This window comes from Castor canadensis, chromosome 14 (assembly GCF_047511655.1).
Source record: "Castor canadensis chromosome 14, mCasCan1.hap1v2, whole genome shotgun sequence".
In the NCBI taxonomy this organism is placed as follows: domain Eukaryota; kingdom Metazoa; phylum Chordata; class Mammalia; order Rodentia; family Castoridae; genus Castor; species Castor canadensis.
The window spans coordinates 92176113-92199582 of NC_133399.1; the positions used below are offsets into that span (position 1 = coordinate 92176113).

General features: G+C 37.7%; 1 protein-coding gene across 5 annotated transcripts in view; it reads left to right on the top strand.

The window, feature by feature from the left end:
• Sh3rf1 (SH3 domain containing ring finger 1) overlaps window positions 1-23470 on the top strand; it is a 152896-nt gene that overhangs the window by 47749 nt on the left and 81677 nt on the right. Inside the window, exon 1 of one of the 5 annotated variants that reach the window (XM_074055011.1) lies at window positions 752-11506. The exons of the other annotated variants lie outside the window; for them this stretch is intronic. Coding sequence (XP_073911112.1) covers window positions 11495-11506 — 12 coding nt within the window. The 5' untranslated portion in view covers window positions 752-11494. Of the gene's footprint in view, window positions 1-751; window positions 11507-23470 lie in introns of those variants that run through there. 5 annotated transcript variants of the gene reach the window in all.

A 23470-nucleotide genomic window follows, 5' to 3' on the forward strand; every position in this document is an offset into this window, starting at 1 on the left:
TGAGAAGTAGTATTACGAATTTTTCTTGTATTTTGGTAAGAAGTTTAAAACAGGTGACAGATAACATCATGTTGAAAAGCCCCTCTCAGAGAGATGGAGTCAGACCATCCAGACGTCACTTGGGATAAGGTCAGCAAGTTGTGTCCGTTTTGCTGTCATCTGGCGAATTTTCCTGACATATGGTGAAATACAACTTTAGAATATTTTTATTCACAAACCACCTAAGTACACACACACGTTTTTAGTAGCCTTTCATTGTTCTTGATGATTTCTTGCCTTTTATTATGAAGACAAGTTCTAGAAGTACACAGACCTTTATTTGAGTTGTAGTAAGTACAGTTCCCGTTCTACCTGTTCTCTCCTTCTCAGCAGTCAGGTGCTGGTGTGGCAATCTGCGTATTCTGTCTGAGTTTTCCATTGCGAGGCAGTTCAGTGTTCTTTGCTTAGTTCCTTCTTTGAAGAATGGATTAAAACACTAAATCTCCACCACTAAGGGACAGTGAAGACTTTTTATGGAGTTTTAGGTTTAAGGCTATAAGTGTTTTGTCTTTTATTCTTATTTCATTATACTGTGAAACTAATTAATTCTATTTTGAGAAAAGTTTTTTGTTTTACAACACTGAAGCAGTATCACAAAAATAAAGTACTAATTTTGCAAAATTATGCATGTTATTATGCAAAGAAAATATTTTACCTAAAAAGTCAAAGCAATTCTATTCCATACTTTTTTTTTTTTTTTAATTTTAAAAGAGCCTAGACCTCTTTTGGAAATTGTAAACTAAAATCTGTATAATGTTTCATTATAACTTGGAAAATTAGAATTTATTCTGGTTTTTATACCATACTGCAGATGTTTACAGGATAAAGCATCTAGCACAGTTATATAAAATGTCCTTTTCTTTCTTTCTTTTTTTGGGGTAGCAGTGCTGGGGTTTGAACTCCAGGCCTCATGCATACCAGGCAGGTGCTCTATCACTTGATTCACTCCACCAGGCCTATTTTTTGTGTTTGGTGTTTTTGAGATAGGTTCTCTTGAACTTTGCCTGGACTGGCTTAGAACCACAATCCTCCTGATTTCTGCCTCCTGAGTAACTAGGATTACTGGCGTGAGCCACTGGCACCTGGATAAAATGTTTGTCTTAATGTGAGTTAGAAAGTAAAGTTCACAGTTTCCACTGCAAATGATCCTTTATGGTAAGAAAATTAAACAAGGAAAACACAGAAGACTGGGAAGAAAAGGAAATAGAGGTGAGAATGGTAAAATGGAAGAAAGACATAAGATGAAAGTGAGAGAAGTATTAGTGAGAGAGGAAGGTAAGAGGGGACCTATCAGAATGGAGAGATTAAAGGACTAAAGAAAAGGGGTGAAGAGATGAAACTAGTTCACTTCCATTTCATGCTGTGAATTGTGCTAGCACTTTTTGGTGCATTATAGTATTATCTATCTTATCATCTCCATTTTATAGGTAAGGAAATTTGAGTGTCTTTACATCCAGTGTGAGTTAATGGTGGAACCAGGGTTTGAACTAGTAATTTTGTTACTATTTGCTGGTTCTTACCATGGGCTGAACTTCTCATTGAGTATACCACAGTTATAAGCTAGAATTGGTTTCTGTCCTCACAGAGGTTATATTCCAGTTGGAAAGGTGGGTGAATAACTTCAGTTGTAATGCACAGTGATTCGTGCTGCAGAGTGGGGGATGTAGGAAAATTAGGGTTTCAGAGGAAACAGGAAGCAGAGGGAACACTTCCTGGATGATGATCATTGTCTCAGAACTTACGGACTTATTGACTAGGACAAAGAGCACTCCTTGCCTGTAACATACTGCCTCATTTTTTTTTCTTTGATGTCTTTTCCCTCTATTTTTCTATATATTTTTTATATTCTTCTATTTCTATTTTTTCCCAATTCTTTGCTTATTTTTCTGCCACAATGATGATAAAGTCTTAAGAAAAATTTTCAAATCTTTATTTATACCCAGGTACTCTGCATGGGTAGAGGGGTTAGTTCTGGGCTTTTATCCTTGAATTAATTACAGAGTACTCAAATTGAATGTTGGGTTGTTTTCTTGGAGCTGAAGGAGGCAGAGAGGGAGGGATGAAAGGAAGGAGAGAGAGATAGATACACACAGAAAGATAGAGATGTTTGCTGCCTCCTCTTGCCCCTGGAGTGCTAGGCCAAGGTAAAATGGGTCTAAATGAGATGGCTGTTCTCTGCTGGCCTTTTGGGTTATATGTTCTTAATTTGGTGATTAGGAATGAAAACAGTTGTTTACTAAATCACAAGGAAAGAAATATTTGACTTGATATTAACACACTTTTAAATGTTTATAAAACCTTTGTGTCTATCCTACTAGAAGAAAGTAGAACTTTATAGTATTCAGACTTAATTTTCCTCTTTTCCTTTGCTGGTTCAGAGAGTTTCTTTAAAGAATATAAGTAAAAGTGAGAGGGAAAATTGAGGGCACAATGGGTTCCAATGGGTAACAAAAGGATGAATGAAATTCCTACAGAAGATAAAGTGGGTGGAAGGGCAGAGGTCATTTAAACTCTGGACAGAAACTGCTGTTACTTGGGTCAGGCGGTGGGGGCAGGGATGAAAGAGGGTTGGTAAAGGAATGTGGTTCCTTTTAGGAAAAATTTAAAACTCGAGGCCTTAAATAAGATTTTCTGGGCTCAGTTTACATTTCTAAATGAAGTTCTTTTTACTTTAGTATATTTTGTTTCATCTCCTACATAGCATTTTACCCACAGATAGGAAAACCTGGCAAGACCAAGGAGTCTCCTTTACCAGTTTTGTTTGCTCTTCCCTGGCCCTTTGCCTCTCTTGGGGGCAGGATTTGCTCTCCCCCACTGGTGCTTTCCATGTGTCATCAGGCTTGTGATCTGAGTCCAGCTCTGCAGGAGGGGACTCCTCCTGTTAAATGGCACCTGTATAAACAATCCTGGCTCTTGTCCTCTGCTGAATCTTGGTGGTTTTTGACATAGTAGATAAGGAGTTAAGAAAAGGGGAGCGTTCTACTACATGTCCTCCACTGAGTGGCTGGGACTGGCCTAGCCGGAGCATTCTCCAGCAAAACTTGGGGCAGCCAGAACCAGAAGGGCTGCATCTCAGGAATGAGGAAGACAGCTGAGCAGCTGATCACATACTGTGGACAAAGCCCAAGCTCTTCAGTTCTTCTAGGGTACTATTGATTCTGAGGCTACAGTCTAATTCTAAAAGGTTTCAGTATTCTGTGACTTGGTTTAAAGTCTAGGAATGTTGGTTTAGCAGATGGTATAATACACAGAAATTAGCAGGTCCATTTCTTCTTGGACTACTGTTCCATTTACATTGCCAAAAGTCCTCACAAGGTCTTGACTTCCCACAGGTCAATTAAAGCAATTGTAACTGTAATTTTCTTACACTTCCCATGGCTTGGGTATCTTCTGCTGGGCATCCTATAAAGTTCAGACATTGATTCATCCAAGGTGTCCTGTGTGCATGAGGCAGGGATTCTCTGATTCATCTCTATGGCACGACTGAAGAGCACTTGCCTCAGATGATGGTTGATTTCATTAATTTAAAGGAGAATGATGGAGGGGGTGAATTCAGCTATGATATGTTGTAAGAACTTTTGTAATGTCACAATGTACCCCTAATATAACAACAAAAAAATAAAGTCATGAAATTTTAAAAAACGAGACAAAATGAACGTGGCTTCAAATTGAGATAGATAATAGTCTCAGTTCCTAGAGTGGAGCATTGCACAGTACAGTCAACAGTCTGTGTTGGTTTTGGAATGATAGCTAGGTGCTTATGCTGTAGGTTATAATAGAGCTTTGGGAGCGACAAAGGACCTGGCTTCAAAACAAAACCAGTGATAGATGGAGAGAAATTCTATGAAATGCAGACTCAAAAAAATGAAGAAGCTATTCCTCTGAACAATCTTTGTTGGACATTAGACTCTAGGACAGTGCCACAGACTCCAGACTGGGGGAGGTTGTAATTATTGTAAGGGAGCACGAAACCAGTAGAACTTCAAGCCTCCAATGTAGATGGAATCATTTTCAAATGATTGGAAGTACAGCTATTTATACCAGTGAAGGTTTCCTTCCTTCCTTTTTTCTTTTTCTTTCTTTTGGTGGTACTGGGTATTGAACTCAGGGCTACCTACTTGCTGGGCAGGTGATTTACCATTTAAGCCATGCTCCCATTCCTTTTCCTTTTAGTTAGTTTTCTAGATTGGGACTTGTGCTTTTGCCTGGGCTGGTATACTCCTACTTCTGCCTTCCGACTAGCTGGGACACAGGCATGTACCACCATGGCAAGCTTGTTTCTTCTTTTTTTTTTTTTCTCTTTTCTTCTGGTACTGGTGTTTGAACCTGGAGCCTTGTGCTTGCTAAGCAGGCAGTCTACTGCTTAAGCCATGCTGCCAGTCCTTTTCACTTTAGGTGTTTTTCAAATAGTCTTGAGTTTATGCCCAGGGCTGGCCTGGACTTCCTATGTAGATGGGATGATAGGTGCATACCCAGCTTTTTATTGGTTGAGATGGAGTCTTGTGAACTTTTTTGGCTAGGCTGACCTCTTAATTGTGATCCATTGTACCTTCACCTTCCAAGCAGCTAAGATTACTGGCCTGAGCCATCATGCTTGACTGTTTTGAGATATAATCTTCTGTCTTTTGCCTGGGTTGACCTCAAACCCCAATCTTCCTATCTCCTGAGTAGCTAGGTACTACCACAACAGGCTAGCAGTTAAGATTTCATAGACTTTGTGATTTTTCCTTAATGTTTTCTGGAAGCATTCTGATAGTTTAGAGATGACCTTCAGCACCACTAAATTCCTTGAAATTATCTACCTTGAGACTTTTCTTTAGGCGATGTCACTAATGCTGCTGCATTTGCTGTGTTCTCCAATTTTATTGCTATTTATTCCACTTAAAAAACAGGAGATGGGCATAGTGGTGCACATCTGTAATCCCAGCACTTGGGAGGTTAAGGCAGGAGGGTTAAGAGTTCAAGGCTAGCCTGGGCTACATAGCAAAATCCTATCTCAAAAAACAAGCCAAACAAAACCTTGAATACATTGTTCTCAAAGTGCTGGCACTGAAGAAAACAGCCAGTTGTAAAAAGACCCAAATTCTAAGTACAGTTAATACATAAATGCCCCAAAAGAACTGCAGCTGTGTTTCCAGAGGCCATTTTGCCAAGGAGGATTGAGGTCTCCTTTAGAACATTTGCTTATTTTCTCAAGTCAGGGTCTGTGTCTTATGAGTGTCTATGTTTCTGGTTAAAGAAATCCTTTATTCTTGGGAGTCCTTTTCCTTAATGTGAGTAAGAAAATTCTCGTTCAGCCTCAGTATAGTATGTTGGTAAATGTCAAGAAAGGGGAAGAAAGATAGAAATGGATTAATGCAGTTAACATCTTCATGCTTCTCTCAGCGTTACTGACCATATAACTAAACGAAAAAAATATGCTGGAAGATTTTTCTGACAGGTGAGTATTTGTCAACACTTTCAGTTTAAATGGCTTCAAAATAACCCAAGAAGGATGTGCTGTGGGCTGCACTCTGCTCCCAGTCCAGGGCGGTGTGTTTGACTTACCTGGAAATTTGCCTGCATTTTCAGATGATTTGATCTTATTTTTACAAACTCGATTATTAATAGAAGAAGGATAACGCTTGGGAGAGTTTGCTATGCTTATTATTGCCTTATCGGTGGGATTACAAGAATATAAATTAGTTTTCTTGATAGAAATCTGACAAGCCATTTCTTTTCCTCCAAAGGCATACATGTGGTGTTAATTTTGACCTGATTCGTAGGCCTTCTGATACCCTATCCCACAGAAAGCATGTGTAAGAAAGCTAGACTTAGCTGGCATTGACTTTCTTGTAGCTCTTGCCAAAGAAATACTATGTACTAAAATTGAATCCGGTTTCAAAACAAACGTCACAATTTTAAACACTGGATTTGCTGGAACGTAAATAGTGCATTTGATGAAGCCGTTTCCCTGGACTCCTTGTTGCTGTGTCAGCACACCAGGTGACTGCATGGCTAGTGAGTTTCCATTTTAATGTATGGCTCCTCCTTTCCTTAGTTGACTAATGATTGATCGACACAAAGAAAGGCATTTCAGCTCTCTTGTAAAGTCTTTTAATCAGCCAATCAACTTCTTAATATTACAAATTGGTTTAAACACCAGAAACTAGATAAGTGTGAGCCCATATTACATGAACCCTATCACAGCTATCACAGGAAGTTGGTATCTTTGATAGCCAGATAGAATTGTATGTTAGTAGGCAAATTGGTTGTGTATTAAACACTCAAAATCATACTGTAATTGTTTTTAGTATATATGAAACATTAAATTTGGTTTACTCTGGGAAGTTTAAGGGCTGTTGGAAAAGATATTATACTGTTTTGTCATAAAATATGCCATTTTGATTTTGAGAGTTAAAAAACCTTTGACAGAAAATATAGTAATTTAGGGAAATAATGGGATAGAAGTTTGGTCAGTCAGTCTGACTGAAAGGTGTGTACCTCAAAATTAAAAGAAGCTACAGCACTCAAGCCTTTGAGTCTGTGCTAGGGTAATACTGGGCAAAAATGAGGGAATATAGTATGAAAGTCTTTGGGGACTATTTGTTAAAAATCATATTGTATGTGGGATTTGTTTGTTTTAGTTTATTCTCATTTGATAATCTACCATGAAGTTTTACTTATCCCTTGAGTTCCTTTTCCCTCAGAGTTTAAATTAGGGTAAAGTAAGTTAGAATGGAGAGAGAGAGAGACGAGTAGTATTTTCTGAATGTATTCTGTGTGCCAGGATTGTGCCAGACACTTTCTTCACAGTTGTCCTACAGAATAAAAAGTTTTAATTACCATTTTAAAAAAAGGACTGCTCAAGGTCAGGTAGCTTGTTAGGGCTCATCTGCTTCTCACCAAGTTGTGTGGTGTCTTCCATAGTGTGCTCCCAAATGTGTGATTTCATATAGTCACAGATCTCCAGTAACACTCAGGAGTTCTGGAACAGCCCATAAGACTTGTCTAGAACTCAGGGAAAAAAAGGAGATTACTTAATCACTTATTCAACAAATATTAAGTACACCTCTTCTTCCCAAGAGCCATCTCCCCAAGTCAAGTTCAGGAGAATATGCATTACTGTATCAAGATATAGAGTCCTTTGTCTTCCTTTTGTTTTTTATTTTATTGCCTTCCTGCTTAAAAACCAAATGTCAGTATTTCAAGGTTCCTTTTATTGAAGGTTACATTAGCATTTCTAATGGCAAATTTATTTAACTTTGCTTAGAGTACAGAGTTTAAGTATCTGATGACAAGAGAATATCTAAGGAACTCAAGGGTTATTGTGTTTTCACTTTGCTGTATAAACTTTTCCATTTGTCATGAAATTGGTAGGTGAAATTCTTAACGTTATTTTTTGTAGAAATGAGCAGTTTCCTAGTTTTGGAATTAACTGATAACTGGTTTCTGAAGGTAGGTATTTGCTACCACTATATTTTCAGAGTTCCAGACAATTGTCATTGTTCTACGAACACAAATAATTATAAATGGTCTGCAAACTGAAGACTTCTTTCACTTAAAATTATCCTGTAGAAAGAATTACATCCTTCTTTTTCAGAAGAGATGGTAAACTGAAATAGTACTGCCCAGCCTGAACACTGGTTCTCATCCATACAGAGACTCACTGTTTGAGGCTGTTACAAATGTGTACTGTATTTATCTGGATGTGTGGGCACAGGAAAATAGAGAGGGCTGAGAATCTAGGTTAATCTTTTGCCAGGAATCAGCCTCCTGCAGAGGGCGGTAAGCATTAAACTGAACCACCAGGGCAGAGAAAAAGTTTTTGTTAGGGCCAAGGCACATTCCTTGTCTTCCCAACAGCAAGGACACTGTGTGGCACAAAGGTACTCAATAAGTACTTGCTGAAAGAATGCAAAGATCACTTACATGTTTGACTCTGCGTCTTGAGGTCAGAGGTAACTGTAAATTCTGGGGGGACTTCATAGTATTGGCCAGGTATGATGTTAAGCATCTGATGTATGCTGTCTCATTTAATTCACACAACATCCTGTTGAGATACTTCTTCATTTTAGAGATGGATATACTGGGCCTAAGAACATTAGCTATGGTACTCAAGACCCTTATTTTTCAGCTGGTGGAGACTGAGTTGATGCCTAGTTGACAGACTCAGGTACTTGCACTTTTAATCAGAATCCTGTACTACCACATTTCTCTACTTGCCTGCAGTGGTGATAGATGGGATTTTGAGTTGAAAACCTCATCCCCAGCGCTTGAAATAGTCAATCTTTGATTCACTTTGGAAAGAATAAAATCAATATGATTTCAGCTGGGAAATTGGCACTGTGGGAGAAGTCAATGTGTTTTCTCTGTGACATCACAGGAAGTTACCATGGAAATGATTATGGTATTATGAATACAAAATTATAACTATGAGTGGGAAATAAGCTGCCTGAGGAGAGAGAATGCTGACGAATAGCGAAGTTGTTGTCACGAAAATGCCTTTTAGGTTTTATAGGAACAAATTTAGCAGAATGAGGTTTAAATGCCTGGTCTCTTTCAACATTCCTGAAACATCAGTGTTAAATTAGTCTTTTAACTCTCCCTGGTTTTGTTACTACTTTCAGAACTTGTTGAAAGTAAAATAATTCCCATGTGTGCCTATGTGTTTTTAGTTTAGCAAATATTGTTTTTTACAGATTTTCCTTGTCCCAGCCCCCCCCCTCTATAATCCCTTCTTCAAAATACTCCCAGTGGAGAAAAACTGTTTCTTGGTTTTAGCATCAACAAATTCACTGCAGAGTAAGTTAGTGGCCGTATTTGTTAATTGTTAAAGCCAATTTTGGCAATTGGATGGAGAGGGTATAGTAAACAACAAAATGTAATTTTTCCAATAGAAACTTTAATTCCAAATTTCATTGGTCCTGTTGCTCTTCATGAAATTTAATCCTTTCAAAAATTTTTATTTAAAAAATACTTTAAACGTTGTCAGAGAGAGAGGGAGAGAGGTTGCCGGTAACCAGAAGTGGTGACAATTCTATATTACTGTTTGCCATCATAGTTTCTTTACATTTGGAATCCTCTAGTGTTTTCATTTATTTAATTGACATTGTATCTGAGACTCCAGGGCACACTGTGGACGTTCTCTTACTGCTGTCATTTCATTTGGAAAGGGCTAAGTATTCTAGATGGGAACCACATAGCTGTTATGGCCCAGTAAGCTCTAGCGATATGTCAATTTGCCCATTTCAGTTAGTAAGACCAATTACTGTGGAGTCTAATGTACCTTTCTCACCAGACAAGTCAGGGATCTAAAGTATCTTCCTAATCTTCAGTTAGGAAGGAAATGATGAAAAGCACTGGAACTTTGTTTTAAACAAAAGTGAAGTTTAAAAAGGGGGCTGGGAGAGTAGATCATGCTAAAATGCCTTCCTCGATAGGGCTCTGGTTTCTGGGGTTCGATCCCCAGCATCACTAATTAAAATAGTAAAAGGAGCACCATGGTGAATTGATCTGGTCCCAGATACACATAACATTGTGTCACTTGATAGTAATACTTAATACATATGAATGACCATATAAGTTACATGTAAGACATGAAGTTTGTGTACACACCAGGGAACCTACCACTCCATTTAAGACTTCGAACATTACCAATATTAGGGAAGTTGTCTGTTCCTTCACCGTTCCGTTCTTGTACCAATGGTGTTCATCATTTATCTTGTAAAAAGGCTGTGTAGTTTATCCCATAAGTATAAAAAGGTTTTTCAAAATGGTAACACACTAGCTGTAGCAAAGTTTTTAAACTCAGCACTGTGGTTCTGATTTATTGGTGTGATAGTGAGCTATGTTTCATTCTCACTGACACATATATTTCCTTTCCACTCTTTATTTTGATTCATGGATTATTTAGAAATGCTTTATAATTTCTCCACATATGGGGATTTAAATTTTAGTTTTATATAATTGATTTTTAACTTAATTGCTTTGTGATTAGGGAACATGGTCTATATAATATCTATTCTTGGAAATCCATTGAGACATTTTTTCTGGTTTACCATGTACAAAGTTTTAGAAAATATGTACATAAAAACAGCACCTACTTTTATATGGTGTCTTCCACGTCAGATGGGTTTTGGAATCTCGTGCTACTGACGGATACATTTGTTGCTTCAGTGTTTCATTAACTTTGCTGTATATATACCTGAGGCTTTTTTTTGGGTGGCATGGGATTCTGTGTCTCCCCTTGTAGTAAATGCTGGTGTTGAACTCATGATCCTTCTTACTGGCTTGTCTCCATCTCTACACCTGGCCTCCTGAGGCTATTTTAATAGATGTTTACATGTATGGAATTACTGTACTTTGTTGTAAATTTTTTATTCATTATATAGATGCTTTATTCCTTTTTTGGGGGGGGGGATGTGAAATCCATTAAAATGATATTGATGTAAGCATATAACTTTATTTAGATTCATATTTACTAGATATATTTTTCCCCTCATTTTCAGCCTTTCATATCTTAGGTAAGTCTCTTGTAAATAGCATATTGTTGAATTTTATTTTAATTGTTGCAAAATACATTATAATCTGATTTTTAACTGGCAGATAATTTACATTGTAATTACTGATATGCTTAATGCTGTTACTACCATCTTGCCTTATATATTCTATTTGTCTCCTCTTTTATTCTTTTTTTCCCTCTATTGCCTTTCTTTTTTAATTGCTTGAATTTTGTTTACTTATTCCCACTGGTTTGGAAGCTGTGATTGAAACTCCCAACTGCTTAAAAAACATATTAGTCTCCACTTATTCCTGAGCATACGCTAATAAAATACATTTTCCAGACTTACTTGCTATTACACATCACCATGTGGCTGAGATCTAGCAGTGGAATGTGAGCAGAAGTGATCTATGTCAGTTTTGGGCCAAGTCTCGTTAGGCGTGCTTGAACCTCATCCATGCCCTTTTTCACCTTCTGCCTTGTGCATGAAAAAGATGACAAGACCCTAAGGGCTGAGTCTCACAAGAATAGTAAGAACCCAAGTCTTCAAATCCCTGTGTAGAGGAAAACCACTTGCCAGCAAATGTTAGAGTGGAATGAGAATGGAGTGTTAAGTCACTGAAATCTGGGGAGCCTGTTATAGCAGTATTGTTTCCCAAATGATGTAGAAATTACACAGTTTTATTTCTTTTAGTGATACCCTTGGAATTGGCTATGCATACCAAAGCCTAAAATTAAACTTAATGACACCACACCACTAATTCAAGGATCAGAGATCACAACTCTAGTTGCTTCCTTCCTACCATAGTACACAGTGTTCTTAAAAAACAAAAACAAAACAAACAACCACAAAAACCCTCAGACGCTATCATTGCTTTATTGATTGCACTTGCTTACCTTTCCTTCGTGTAACTCAGATCTGCTTTGTTAGGGTCATTTTCCTTCCTTCCTTTAGAAGCTCCAAGGGGAAAAATGCTACTTGTGGTAAGTAACTCCTCTCTGTGTGCATCTGTTTATAGAGGCCTTTATTTTTTTCTTGTTCTCCTTCTACGTGTAGGCTGATTTATTTTCTTTCAACACTTTGAAGTGTTTTTATAAACTTTTGGCCTCCATTGTTTCTGTTTTCTGTTGAAGTCTATTTTCAGTTTTTGTTAAATGATGTACCTTCTTTCCTTTTCAATTTTTTTTCTGTGTTTGATGTTCTGCAGTTTCATTAAAATGTTTCAGTGTGATTTCTTTTTACTTACAAACTGGATGCCCTGAAAAAAGATCATTTGGTTTATTTCCATAGAGAATGTATTATTTCTAAAACAAATTAATTTCAAAATATCATACAAATCAGCAGGGATGTATTATGTTTAGCATAAAAAGGAACAAAAACACGTCTGTATACTTTTTGATATTTATAAAGGTTTATGCTTTTAAACAAAACACTGATGCAACTGTAACTGGAGTTGTTAAAAGTATCCATTGTGCCAGTATTGTAACAATTAGGCCTTTCTTTGGTGGTTTAATGTGTTGAAAGCTATGGTAACCTGAAAAACAATTTCTGACTATAGAAAATAAATGAAAGGTAGATGGCTAGGACCTTCTTTTTATTTTCTCCTCCTCCCCCTCCTCCTCCCCCTCCTCCTCCCCCTCCTCCTCCCCCTCCTCCTCCCCCTCCTCCTCCCCCTCCTTTTTTTTTTTTAACTTTTCCATAAGGTAATTTGCTTATAAAGCAAAGAAAACCATGGAAATATTGCATATTTTGTTATGAGCAGTGTCCAGTAGTGGAGAGGGTACTTTTAGCCATATTTTAAGGAATATAATACTGCTCTGAAAAAAACTACTATAGGTGTACTAGGTCTGTTGTGATTTTAAGATAATGTCAACAATTTTATTCATATTTAAAGTTTAGTATCCCATTCCAGATAAAATTTGCTTTATAAAACACACAAGTATGGTTGTTAGGGTAGACTTTTATATACTTAAAAATGAAAATGAAAAAATTAAGGATGACCTCCCCCCTTTTTTTAACTTCTTGAGTGTTTATTCATTATTTTAAAAATAAAATGGTCAAAACTAGTTAAAGGACTTAAATAGAGAATTACATGTTTTTTTCAGGTAGAACTAATGCAGTTGTAGACCAGTTTTACAGCTTAATACATGGATAGGGTTTCAGGACACACAGTAGTAAAGGAACAACTTATGATGAAACAGGAAGCCAGGAGTTAGATTCCTGTAATAGTTGACCAGGTGATTTGGGTTTGTCTCCTGCTTAGGGAGACAAAGAAAAGCAAGCTGGTGTATGGAAAAGTCTGCTTGGAAACTTGGAGAAGTTATAAGATAATAAAGATTTATGGTGCCAAGATCAGAGTAGAGGCCCAGCTTTTTAATCTTCTCATTCCCTGAAATAGAACTAGGTGATAGCAGAGTGGCAGGCCCACAAGTATCTGTCAAAATAAGTTTAAATCCCTCTAGAAGAAAATTACATTATCCTATTTACAAGTTATTTCTACTAACAGTTTTGCAAAAACAGTCTGTGGTAGATAATTAAACTCTTGAGGAAGAAAGAAAACAGCAAAATAGGGAACAGTAGCAATAGACACTACCAGAAGCTTCATGGAGTGACATTATAGAAAAAGACTTCAGAATGATTGTGCTTCCAAGTTTCAAGAAAAAAGAAGCTTAGGAAAACCAGGGAACATAAAAAAGAATCAAATGGAAATTTTAGGAGTATAAATTATAATAACCCAAATGAACAATTCACTGGGTGAGTTTCACAACAGATTAGATATAAACAGAGAATTAACACAAAACATGTAAAAGAAAATAAGTAAAATAAAAGAGAGGAAAATGATGGAAAGTACAGAAGATCGATTAAGAGACATAAAGGATGTGAGAGATTTTTAAAATACTTGTAATGCAAATCTCAGATTGGCGAGAAAGGCAATGGCTGAGAATTTTGTAACATTGATAAATAACCTTCAAGTGTGAACTCAAGAAGTCCCATGAACTCCAAGAAGGATAAACAAAAAGAAATTCATTCTTAGACATGTCATTGTAAAGCTAAAAGCAAAAGCAAGGAGAAAGGGGCGGGGGAGGTGGCAGATTTCTTTCCTAGGATTTATAATTCTTCCAACAACTGACTTCATAGCAGAAACAGTAGAAGCCATAGGCAATAATGATATCTTTAATATGTAGAAAGAAAATAATGGTTAACCTAGAGTTCTATGCCCAAGAAAACCATTCTGCAAAGTATTAAGGTTAAATAGACATTTTCAAACAAACAAAATTTGGAAGTTCTGTTATCCCACCTAGTTTGGCAAGGACTCTAGGGCACCTTGGATTTGAATGGGTTGGTGCAACCACTTTGGGGTGCTGGGAGAATGTGCAGGGTTATGGGATGCATCACATCTTAGAAGATACTTAACAGAAATGCAGATGAAACTCAGTAACATCCTAACACCATGCATGACAGCTAAAACCTGGAAAGAATTCAAATGTTCACCAGCGTTAAATGAATTATATATTCATACAGTGGGGTAAAAGAAAACCTCAGGTGTCTACATGGATATATTCCACAAGTATAATTGGAGCAAAAGAAGTTAGACACAAGAGTATAGACTGCACAATTCATTTAAATGATACTTTAAAAGCCTAAACAAAACCATAATGTCTAACAATGCAAACTTAAGCAAAAAATCAGGGTGGTTGGGTGCCGTTTAAGAAAGAGAGGGGGTGGTTATTAGCAGAACCATGAGGGACACTTGTAGGTTCTGGCAAGCTCTGTTTCTTGTCTTCGTGCTGCATACACGAGTGTATTCCTTTGTCACCGTTTATCTTGTTTCTTCAGGCTTCTGTGAATGCTTTATTTCACGGTTAAGAAAAAAACCCTCAAATATACACAATTTAAATACTACCCAGAAATTTCATATTTTAGTTTTTGGCAATAGTGGGGATTGAATTCAGGGCCTCATGCTTGCTAGGCAAATGCTGTACAGTTGGAGGTATGTCCTTAGTCCTTTTTGCTTTTTAGAAACCACGATCATCTTACCTCTGTCCTGAGTAGCTGGTATCACAGGTGTGTGTCACCATGCTCAGCCAGAAATTTTTTAGATAAATATCTTAACTTCCTACTTTCTGAGTGTGTGTCTCTCTCACTTGAAAAATACTTTGGAGATTTGCTTGGTATGGTTGTCCAGTAGTTCTCATGCTGGCTACCAGGGTGGACTAGCTCCCCCTTCCAAGTGTGGTCCAAACATGAACACAATTCCCACCTTTTAGGTTGCTTTAGAGCAGCTGAAACAAAAAAAGATTATATCAAATGTCCAGGGAGGAAAAAGCAGGGAACAAATACCAGTAATGACAGCAAAGAAAACAGTCTCTTGCTCAGATTTTGAACCTAACAACAGCTAATTTATTCCCAAGGTTCACAAAGACTGTCCTTTTTCATCACTGCAGGAGTTAACCTCTAACTAGAAAACTCAGACGCTGTTCCAGCTCCCAGGGGCCTTTCCTTCAGGTGACTGGCAGGGCTGTGTGGTAAGATTTTGCCTCCTTATTATATGTGGGGAGTGCTGTGTTCCCCGACAGGGCCTACACTATAATAATTACTCGGCCATGCTGTGAGCTCTAGCATCCTCAGTAACAGGGTGAAGTCTATTTATTGTCCCAAAGGGCGCAATTTTGGAATGACAGTTTTAACTTGTAGGCTTAATATCTGTATATACTGAAGTTGAACATAACAGCCCTGGAATGGCTGCAGGCATTTATTTATGTTTAAAAGAAAAATTATCCCCCAAATAACTCTCTGGGGGTGGAGTCCTTGTGCTTTGCTGGAGGCGGACACATCTGTAGCATTTCTGCTGAAAGTTAAAAGTAAAACCTAAAGTTGGCTGGGGGAAGGGAAAGAAAAGGCAAAGGAACCCGCTGATGTTTATTGAGCGTAGCAGACCTCAGCAGAGTTAGATGCATTATAGACTCGCTCTCTCTTCAGCCTCACGATGCTGAATGAAGACATTGATCTTAGGGAAGTTGAGCCTCTTGCCTCTGAGTCACTACTAAGCAGCAGTAGAGCTGGGTGGGAGCCCATGCCTGCCTGACCTAGAGCTTGTTGGTTTCCTGTCCACTCTGCTTTCATTCTTTAACGCCTTGGGGCTCATACTGATTTTTATTTTTAACCTGTCATATTATCTGATGGCCCAGGAAACAGAAAACTTGTGACTCCTAAAGGATAAGTCCTAGGAAGAGAACAGGGTACCTGCTTTTCTCACAGTTCCTTCATGCCCCAGCACCCATCTTAATCTCACTTTTCCCATCCAGAGCTGTGATGACGAGTAAGAAAACTCAGGCTGACTCACTGTGACTTTTGTCCATCTTGGCTCCATGTGGCACTGCTCAAAGTAGATGTACCAGATCTTTAAAAGAAAGCATTTAATGATACTAAAATAACAGCAGAACATCAGCATGAAGTGCTCATGGCATTACTGCTTTATGATAGTTGACTAATGGCAAGAGTCTTTTCTGAGTTTGAATTGATGTAAATGTCTGTGGGGAGAGTTTTGCGCTTGCTTTTTGTGATAAATATTTGCTTTCTTCTTGATGTACTTGAATGTTACGTCAGTGGAAATAGAATTTTGAGAACCATAATGTGCTTAATCTTAGACATTTGGAGAAACTTTTACTTGAACCAGTAAGCATCTTTTCAGAATAACTACTTAAGTCAAAGCTGTTTTATATGTACTGAAGTGAAACAGTCTAATTGTGTACTCAGACATTTCCATTTCCAGTGTTGTTTTGCTTTTGCACTGCATCTGACATTCCGAAGATGTCAAGGTGACTAGATAATTCCATTGAAAAAGTCAGTTACAAGTGATACTTTGATAAACTATTTCCTTAGTGACGCAGTCAGCCGCCAAAATATCAGAAGAAAGGAGCATGTGTTTAGCACTCCTGCTGAAAGCTTGAAGCACACCCACAAAATTGATATAGGGAGTATGGAAGAAATTATTTTGCCAATTTTGGCCACTTTCGCACAAAGCTTTTCATTTAGAATTTACTGAGCTGCAGCAGGCAGGTTGAAATTGTTAAATAAGCCAGAACAGCTTTAAAGATTTTGAGTGTGTCGATGTTTTTACATGTGGCTTTTTTCCTGTCAGATTTTGGGGAATTATAATGATTATAACTACATTTTCATTACTTTTTGTAGAGTAAATAAGCAAGGGGTTTTCAGACATGATTAGAGACAAACAGTGTATCCTTTCTTAGTGGTCACACTATTAAAATAACAGTCTGTACACAGGGCCTTTCATTTCTGGAGTTAGGCTTTGCTTTTACCTTGAAGAACTTCCTGAATGTGTGAACACCATGGTTTACACTGTGAGCAATGAAGGAAAGAGGAGGGTTGTGTTAACTGGAATTTGTACCAACATGTCTATAGGTTTTTGCTTCATTCGTATGTCATTTTAAGAATGAACATATCACTGGAAGCTACTTTTCCCCAATCATGCCTTTCAGTCAACAATACTGTATTATTTTCCAAGGGCTGCCATAACAAATTGGCACAAACTGAGTAGTTTAAAACAGAATTTTATTCTCTCACAGTTCCGGAGACTACAAGTCTGAAATCTAAGTGTTGTCAGGGTCTTGTTCTTCACGAAGGTCCTTGGAAAGAATCTTCTTTCTTCCTAGTTTCTGATGGGTGCCAGCAATTCTTAGCATTCCTTGGCTTGTTACCTGCATCATTCCAGTGTCGGCCTCCTGTCACAGGTCTCCTTTGCTCTGATATCTCTGTGTCTTCTCAAGGCTATCTTATAAGGCCATCAGTCATTGGATTTAGGACCTACCTGACCCAGTATAACCTCACCTAACTAATTACATCTGTAAAGACCCTATTTCCAAATAATGCTGTGTTCTGAGGTTCCAAGTGGAAATGAATTTTGGAAGAGGAACAGACACTTTTCAATCCAGTGTAAATATACTTCCCTGTTCGTTCTAAACGACACTTCTTTTTAGTAGTTCCTTTACATCTGGTGTGATCAAATGCATGGTTAGATAAAAGATTTTTGTTTGTTGGTTTATATTTTTAATTTTTTCCCCCAAGATAGGGTCTCATTATGTAGCCCAGGCTGGCTTAAAACTCACTATGTACTCTGATCTGGCCTTGAACTTGCAATCCTCCTGCCTGTGCCTCACAAATGCTGTCATTACAGACATGTGCTACCAGGCCTGGCTAAGATTTTACTGTGTTATTACTAAAGATTTCATTACTGTGTTATTGCTAAAGATTGCTCTGATGATAAAGGGAATAAGTTTCGAAAGTTGCTTATCCACTTGAAAGACTTGTCATAAAATGCTATATAGACTAGCCAGAAACTAGAAAAGTAGCTCTAGTAATCCTTTGATACCTCAAACAGAATCCTTCTGTGTAAAAAAAGAGACCTCGAGGTTTTAAGGAGAATCTTAATTTACCTTGGAGTGGAATGGTAAAATAATCTGAATTTAAAAGACATTTTTTAGTGATATGATAGATAATTTAAGTCAAGAAAATGTTTATGTCTACAGAAATTTTATTTTAATATTAACATTGGTATTTTCTAGGAGGAAATTCAAGAATAAATGAGTTCAAAAAGTTCATTTTATAGTAGTTTAATGTTCATTATTTCTTGTACCAGAAGGAATCAGGCATTTTTACAATGGAATCAGATTGTTAAATCCAGGCATTTTTAAGCTACCACTCTACTTAAAACTGTGTTAACTTTCTATTCAGAAAATAAGGCAATCACATTGCTTGTTGGAGAACTTATTGTTTCTTGTGCTAGATTTTTCTATATAAAATGTAGTGCTCTAAGCTTTTGGCTTTGTGACATTACTCTTTCCTTACTAAGTAGGGTAAAATGACTTGAGTCTCCATCCCGTATATTTTGGGAGGTCCACTGTCCTCCTGAGTATCTTGAGGATTCCTGGGAAGGAGGTGGCAGGAGAGTATGTAAATGGAGGTTTGAGTGAGGAAGTTGTGATTGGCAGTTTTCTGGATCTGTAACCTTGGAATCCTACCTCCTGTTTGGTTTCTATTACCCTGTGTAGTTCTCTCCATCCTGGATTGCTGCCCTCTCTCTGATCCCATTGCCACAGCTGGGGAAGAGTCCCTGTCTTGCATTTTGCAAAGCACTACTTACTCAAAGCTGTTGTTACAGTAGACACCACAGAAACTAGAGGAATAAAGGAGGCCATATTAGAAGCTAGGTAAAAATGAACAATTTCACACCTTCAAGTTCCCATGGCTCTGAAACCTCTCCACCTGGGACCGTGATATGGCTCAACTCCCTCCAACCTAGACCCATCTCTCTTTATCTCAGTCTCCAGCTTTGAAGGCAAGGTCTAGCAGTTGGTAACCACCTTTCATCATTTTAAAATATTTTTCCTAAAAGAAAAAAATAATACTTTCTAAGAGTATTACTTCTTTTTTCCTGTGCAGCTAAAGAGATCTTCCCCTTTTTCCCCCTACATCTGAAACAGTTGGTCTGTTCAGAGGGTTTGGAGTGGAAGGCTAAGGAGTCCTCAGTTCTCTCTGTGCCATTGTTCTGTCTTGAGGTGTGGGTTCCCTGACTGCCCAGGATGTATCTGTCTTGTTTATCATTGTATCCTCCATGTTTATAGTGCTGGGCAGGTGACAGATACCTAAGGAATATTTATGGGATGACAAAAATGAAAGACTAGTTTTTTTACACAATGATCTTAAAATATAGGGAAGGAAATCTTGGAAAACTTGTAATTTCTCCCTTTCCAAGAAGCAGGGATGTCCTGATCCCATTTGCAAGACTTTAGGAATAAGGAGGCCTCTATCCTGAGAGATTCTATGACCTCACTATTTGAAAATGAAGATGATGCTCCTAGAACTTGAGTCAGGAAATAAAAACTCTTTATCTTGCAGATAATCACTCACAAGTGTGATCTTGTCCACTGCTGTCCAGTTTTCTGCTGCTTTACTTTTAGGTGGTAGTATTAAGGTATAATTTAAATTGTGTCCCTAAGGGCACAGACTTTGTCTTGGCATCTTTCACACTTAGCCAATGTGTAAAAAATAACCAGCCTTTTACCTGGGGTGATTAGGATGTTAGGAATGTTTTTGCCACTAGTCTTCCTCATCCTATAATAGTTATCTCCTTTTCAGTGGCTCATGGCTAATTAGTGCTTGCTGTGGATTGAATGTAAAGGTCATGAAGTTTATTTCTCCTGAGAATATTACTTCACTGTTAAATTTGAAGGGCACAGAAGGAAAAGAATAGCAGTCTTGGGATGAAGTGAAGCAGCCTGGATTCAAGCCCAGGACTGACTGACTTCACAACCCATGTTAGTTATATGCTGCTCTGTGGCCTCGCCATCTGCTTTTCTAGAATCTTCAAGTGTGGACAGGCAGGTCTGTTTTGATATGTGCATGTGTGGTATCCTCTGATGCTGTGGATAGAGCTAGAAACGCCTTAAAAATGGAAAAGAATTGAGAAAAGATTGTTGCTGTGAAGCAGTCAGCAGATTAATTCACTCTGACAACATAGACATCCTGCAGGAGACCCTCCATACCAAATGGACATCAGAGGTTGGGGATATGTGCTTGCCTCAGCCAGCAGAAGGGTGTGCTCTGAGGTCCAGCAACTTGTGTGCAGTCCAGGCCTCCTGTGAGTGCATTGCCATTAGTTGCCAATAATTGTTTGCTAATACACCCCAGCCTCTTTACTGCTAAATCCCAGGTAACAGATTTAAGCAAAAAGAATGACAGAAGCTGTTGCTTCTTTGAAAAACAAACAAACCTTCCTGTTAGCCTTGCTAATGGAGACAGTCTGTCAGCTTTATCTTTGTACTCTCATAAACTTCGTGATTTTATAGAAATAAAAAGGCCCTTCTGCATTCCTGTTATTCTAGCAAAGGCTTTCAGCAAGCAGACATGTCCAAACTCATTTGTTTCTTGCTGACATTTTTTTATTCCAATTTTTTAAAGACTTAAAAAATTGCTAGAATCTACCTTTCTCCTTTATGTTAGAGAAAGGCAATTTTTTTTAATCTACTAACATAATCTAGTTCATTGTATAATCTCTTTACGGAAGCAATAAAATTGTCCTAATATCTGGACAGTTAAATAGGTTGTTATTCTTCATGCCTGAATGCTTTAACTCCTCCCCCACCCACCCCCGTCCAAGCAAGCAAGTCCTTTGGCAATGGCCCTGCTTTATAAAGAGAGGCAAGAAAGGACAGGTGAATCATGATCAGTGAAACTAACCATTTGTGTTAGGGAAAAATATTTCCTACTTATTCCCTTCATTGTAAGTCACATTAGAGCAAGGCTGGATTTGAAACCCCCAAATTAGTCTATCATAGAGACCAATAAAATATCTCTTCCTGTAAATTCTATATGTTAGTTTTTATACTATCATTGTTTCCATACCCTCAAAGTTTCCATCATAATATTTTTAAGGAGTTTTGAGTATTCTAGGTGATATTAAGAAATTAAGAAGATTTGGAAAAGAAGTAACATTTTGGTATTCTTAATTATACATCTGTTGAAACACCAGGTTGTGCTACATTGTGTCCTCATACACCAGTTCATGATACTCAGTTCATGATTTTTTGTCTTCCTCTTTTGTAAGTGATGTGTTTTACCTGATTTGAATATAAAAATGAGCTATTTGTAACAAATCAATTATGATAATGTGTTAGTGTGCTTTTCATTTATACAGTAAACTGCAAGTAGTTTCAAAATTAAGTCAATTGCATTGAATAAAGAATATTGTTGATATGAAAATCCACATTTGGATTTTATCAATTGTCTCTATTTCAAATACTCTATTCCCCTCTGTCCTAGCCAGAAAAACTCCATTTTATTCGACAAAAAATATTTGAGTGCATGTAATATGCACAGCTTTGGGCACTGAGGTTACAACAGTAACTGAAACAAATATGGTCTCTCATCATTAAAATGGGAGACACAGACAACAAAAATGGGTATCTAATGGAATGTCACATACATGACAAATAAACAGATGGGAAATGGGCTGTAAGAGCTAGAGAAAAGTAAAGCAAGACAAAGACATTTAGATAGTTGTGGGCACGTAAATATCAGAACATTTTTGTTGGACTTTTATTTCACTCTACTATGATAGACCTGCCTTAGAAGAATGAGAATAAGAGACAAACAGTAGCAGAGGTCCAAAAGAGTGGGGAAGATGGTGAATTTTAAAAATAGAACAAGAAACAGAGTTAGAGTCACATGAATGTAATAGACATCCACATAACATGGGTGGATGAGTGTTGGAGGACTTTTGCACACTCAGATATCATCATGGTGCCTTAGCTTTCACAATTATTTTAATTATTTTAATTTCTTTGGGAACTGAAAGATTTTATTAATCTTCAGGAGTGAGAACTGTAAAAATTCCATTTTTCCAAAGTTAGTTTTTACTCATAAATTTTTGGATATAAGTGATAAGATAGAGAGGGATGCAGATGAAGAGAAGCTAAGGTACCAAGTGAGGGAGGAAAGAAATGGGTAAATTAGCCCCAAGCAGCCATTATTTTTAGCATGGCTTCTGGGCTGGAACAAAAGCCACAACCCTCTGTTTTTGCCCTTGCCCAGGGTGGGCAAGAAGAACCAGCCCACCCTGGAATATTCATCATGACAAGGTTTTGAGTTCTAATTGCAATAGGGGAGAAAAGGTACTATAATTCTCTTTTGTAAAACAACAATAGTGAAATAGATAATTTCTAAGTTTCCTTCCAAAATTAATAGTTCATAGGACTGTGGTCTCAAAACAATTTGAAAGAAATACTTAGTGTTGTCACAGAAGGTCTTAGCATTTCTGCCCAGTGTGTCTGAGAACATTCAGAATTCTAACTGTGATTCTCTTGAGTGCCTGGGAGAGGCTGCATTTCAGATGTAATTTATTTTACTAAGAAAAAAACACAGCACCTTCTGGTCCCTAGAGCAAATGTGTGAATAAAGAGAAGAGAAAGGGTCCCTGGCAGGTGAAACCCTTTCTCTGCCCAGTGCCAGGAATGCTAATAGGGCCCTAAGCTGTCTGAGGATTTTTAGAAGTGTTTTTTTATTGTTTATTTATGTTGGAGTTTAAAAGTTGAAGAATAAAAGTGTTGGAAAGTACTGGGTTTAAGTGTTTTGTGTGTTGTGTTAGTGTTTATGAAGTTGAGACATTAAAGTGTCTGAGTTCGTTTCAATAATCTAATGTAAATTATTATTTTAATTATTTCACAGTGTATATGAGGTACTTTTCCTAAATATTATTTACTTAAAAAGACAACAACCAATGGCTGAACTAACTAAATCAAAACAAAGAATAAACGGGGAAAAAGAAACCCCAAGAACCCCAATCCTAGATGGACCAGACTCTTGTTGTTTTACTCTGTGTTAGTCTGCATACTAAACATTCATCTCTTTTCTTCCCCCATTTTTGCTTTGAAGACCAGCACAGATGTAGCTGGTGACAGGCAATTCACTAGAGTAGTTAAAATTCTTCCAGTTGTGGAAGAATTTTAAGCTGTAGTGTTATTATTGTAACTGGCTAATTATGTAATGTCAACAGTTCAGTGAGGTGGAGGGCTCAGTATTTATGTAAGTGAGACTGGGAAGCCAAGGCTTCAGACTCTCTAGTTTGGGCACATTTTTCTATGAAGGTTTTCAGTTTAACACTCCACTGCCCCCCACCCCCCTCTGCCGCACCCTGCACCCCCTTCTATTCCATACTACTTTATTCTTCTTGGGAAATCCCCTACCAAATTGTGATACATTATGTTGGGAATTGGCAAGGAAAGAATGAGTTAAAGCTTGGGTCGCATTGTGCTGCATTTGTTTCTTCCTTATGCAGATCGCCTGGCCTCCCTGGCTCAGCAAGAACTCTAAGTCTCTCCTTTCTGCTTGTCCCTCCCTCCTATGCATCTGGCCAAGGTTTTTGAGGGCTG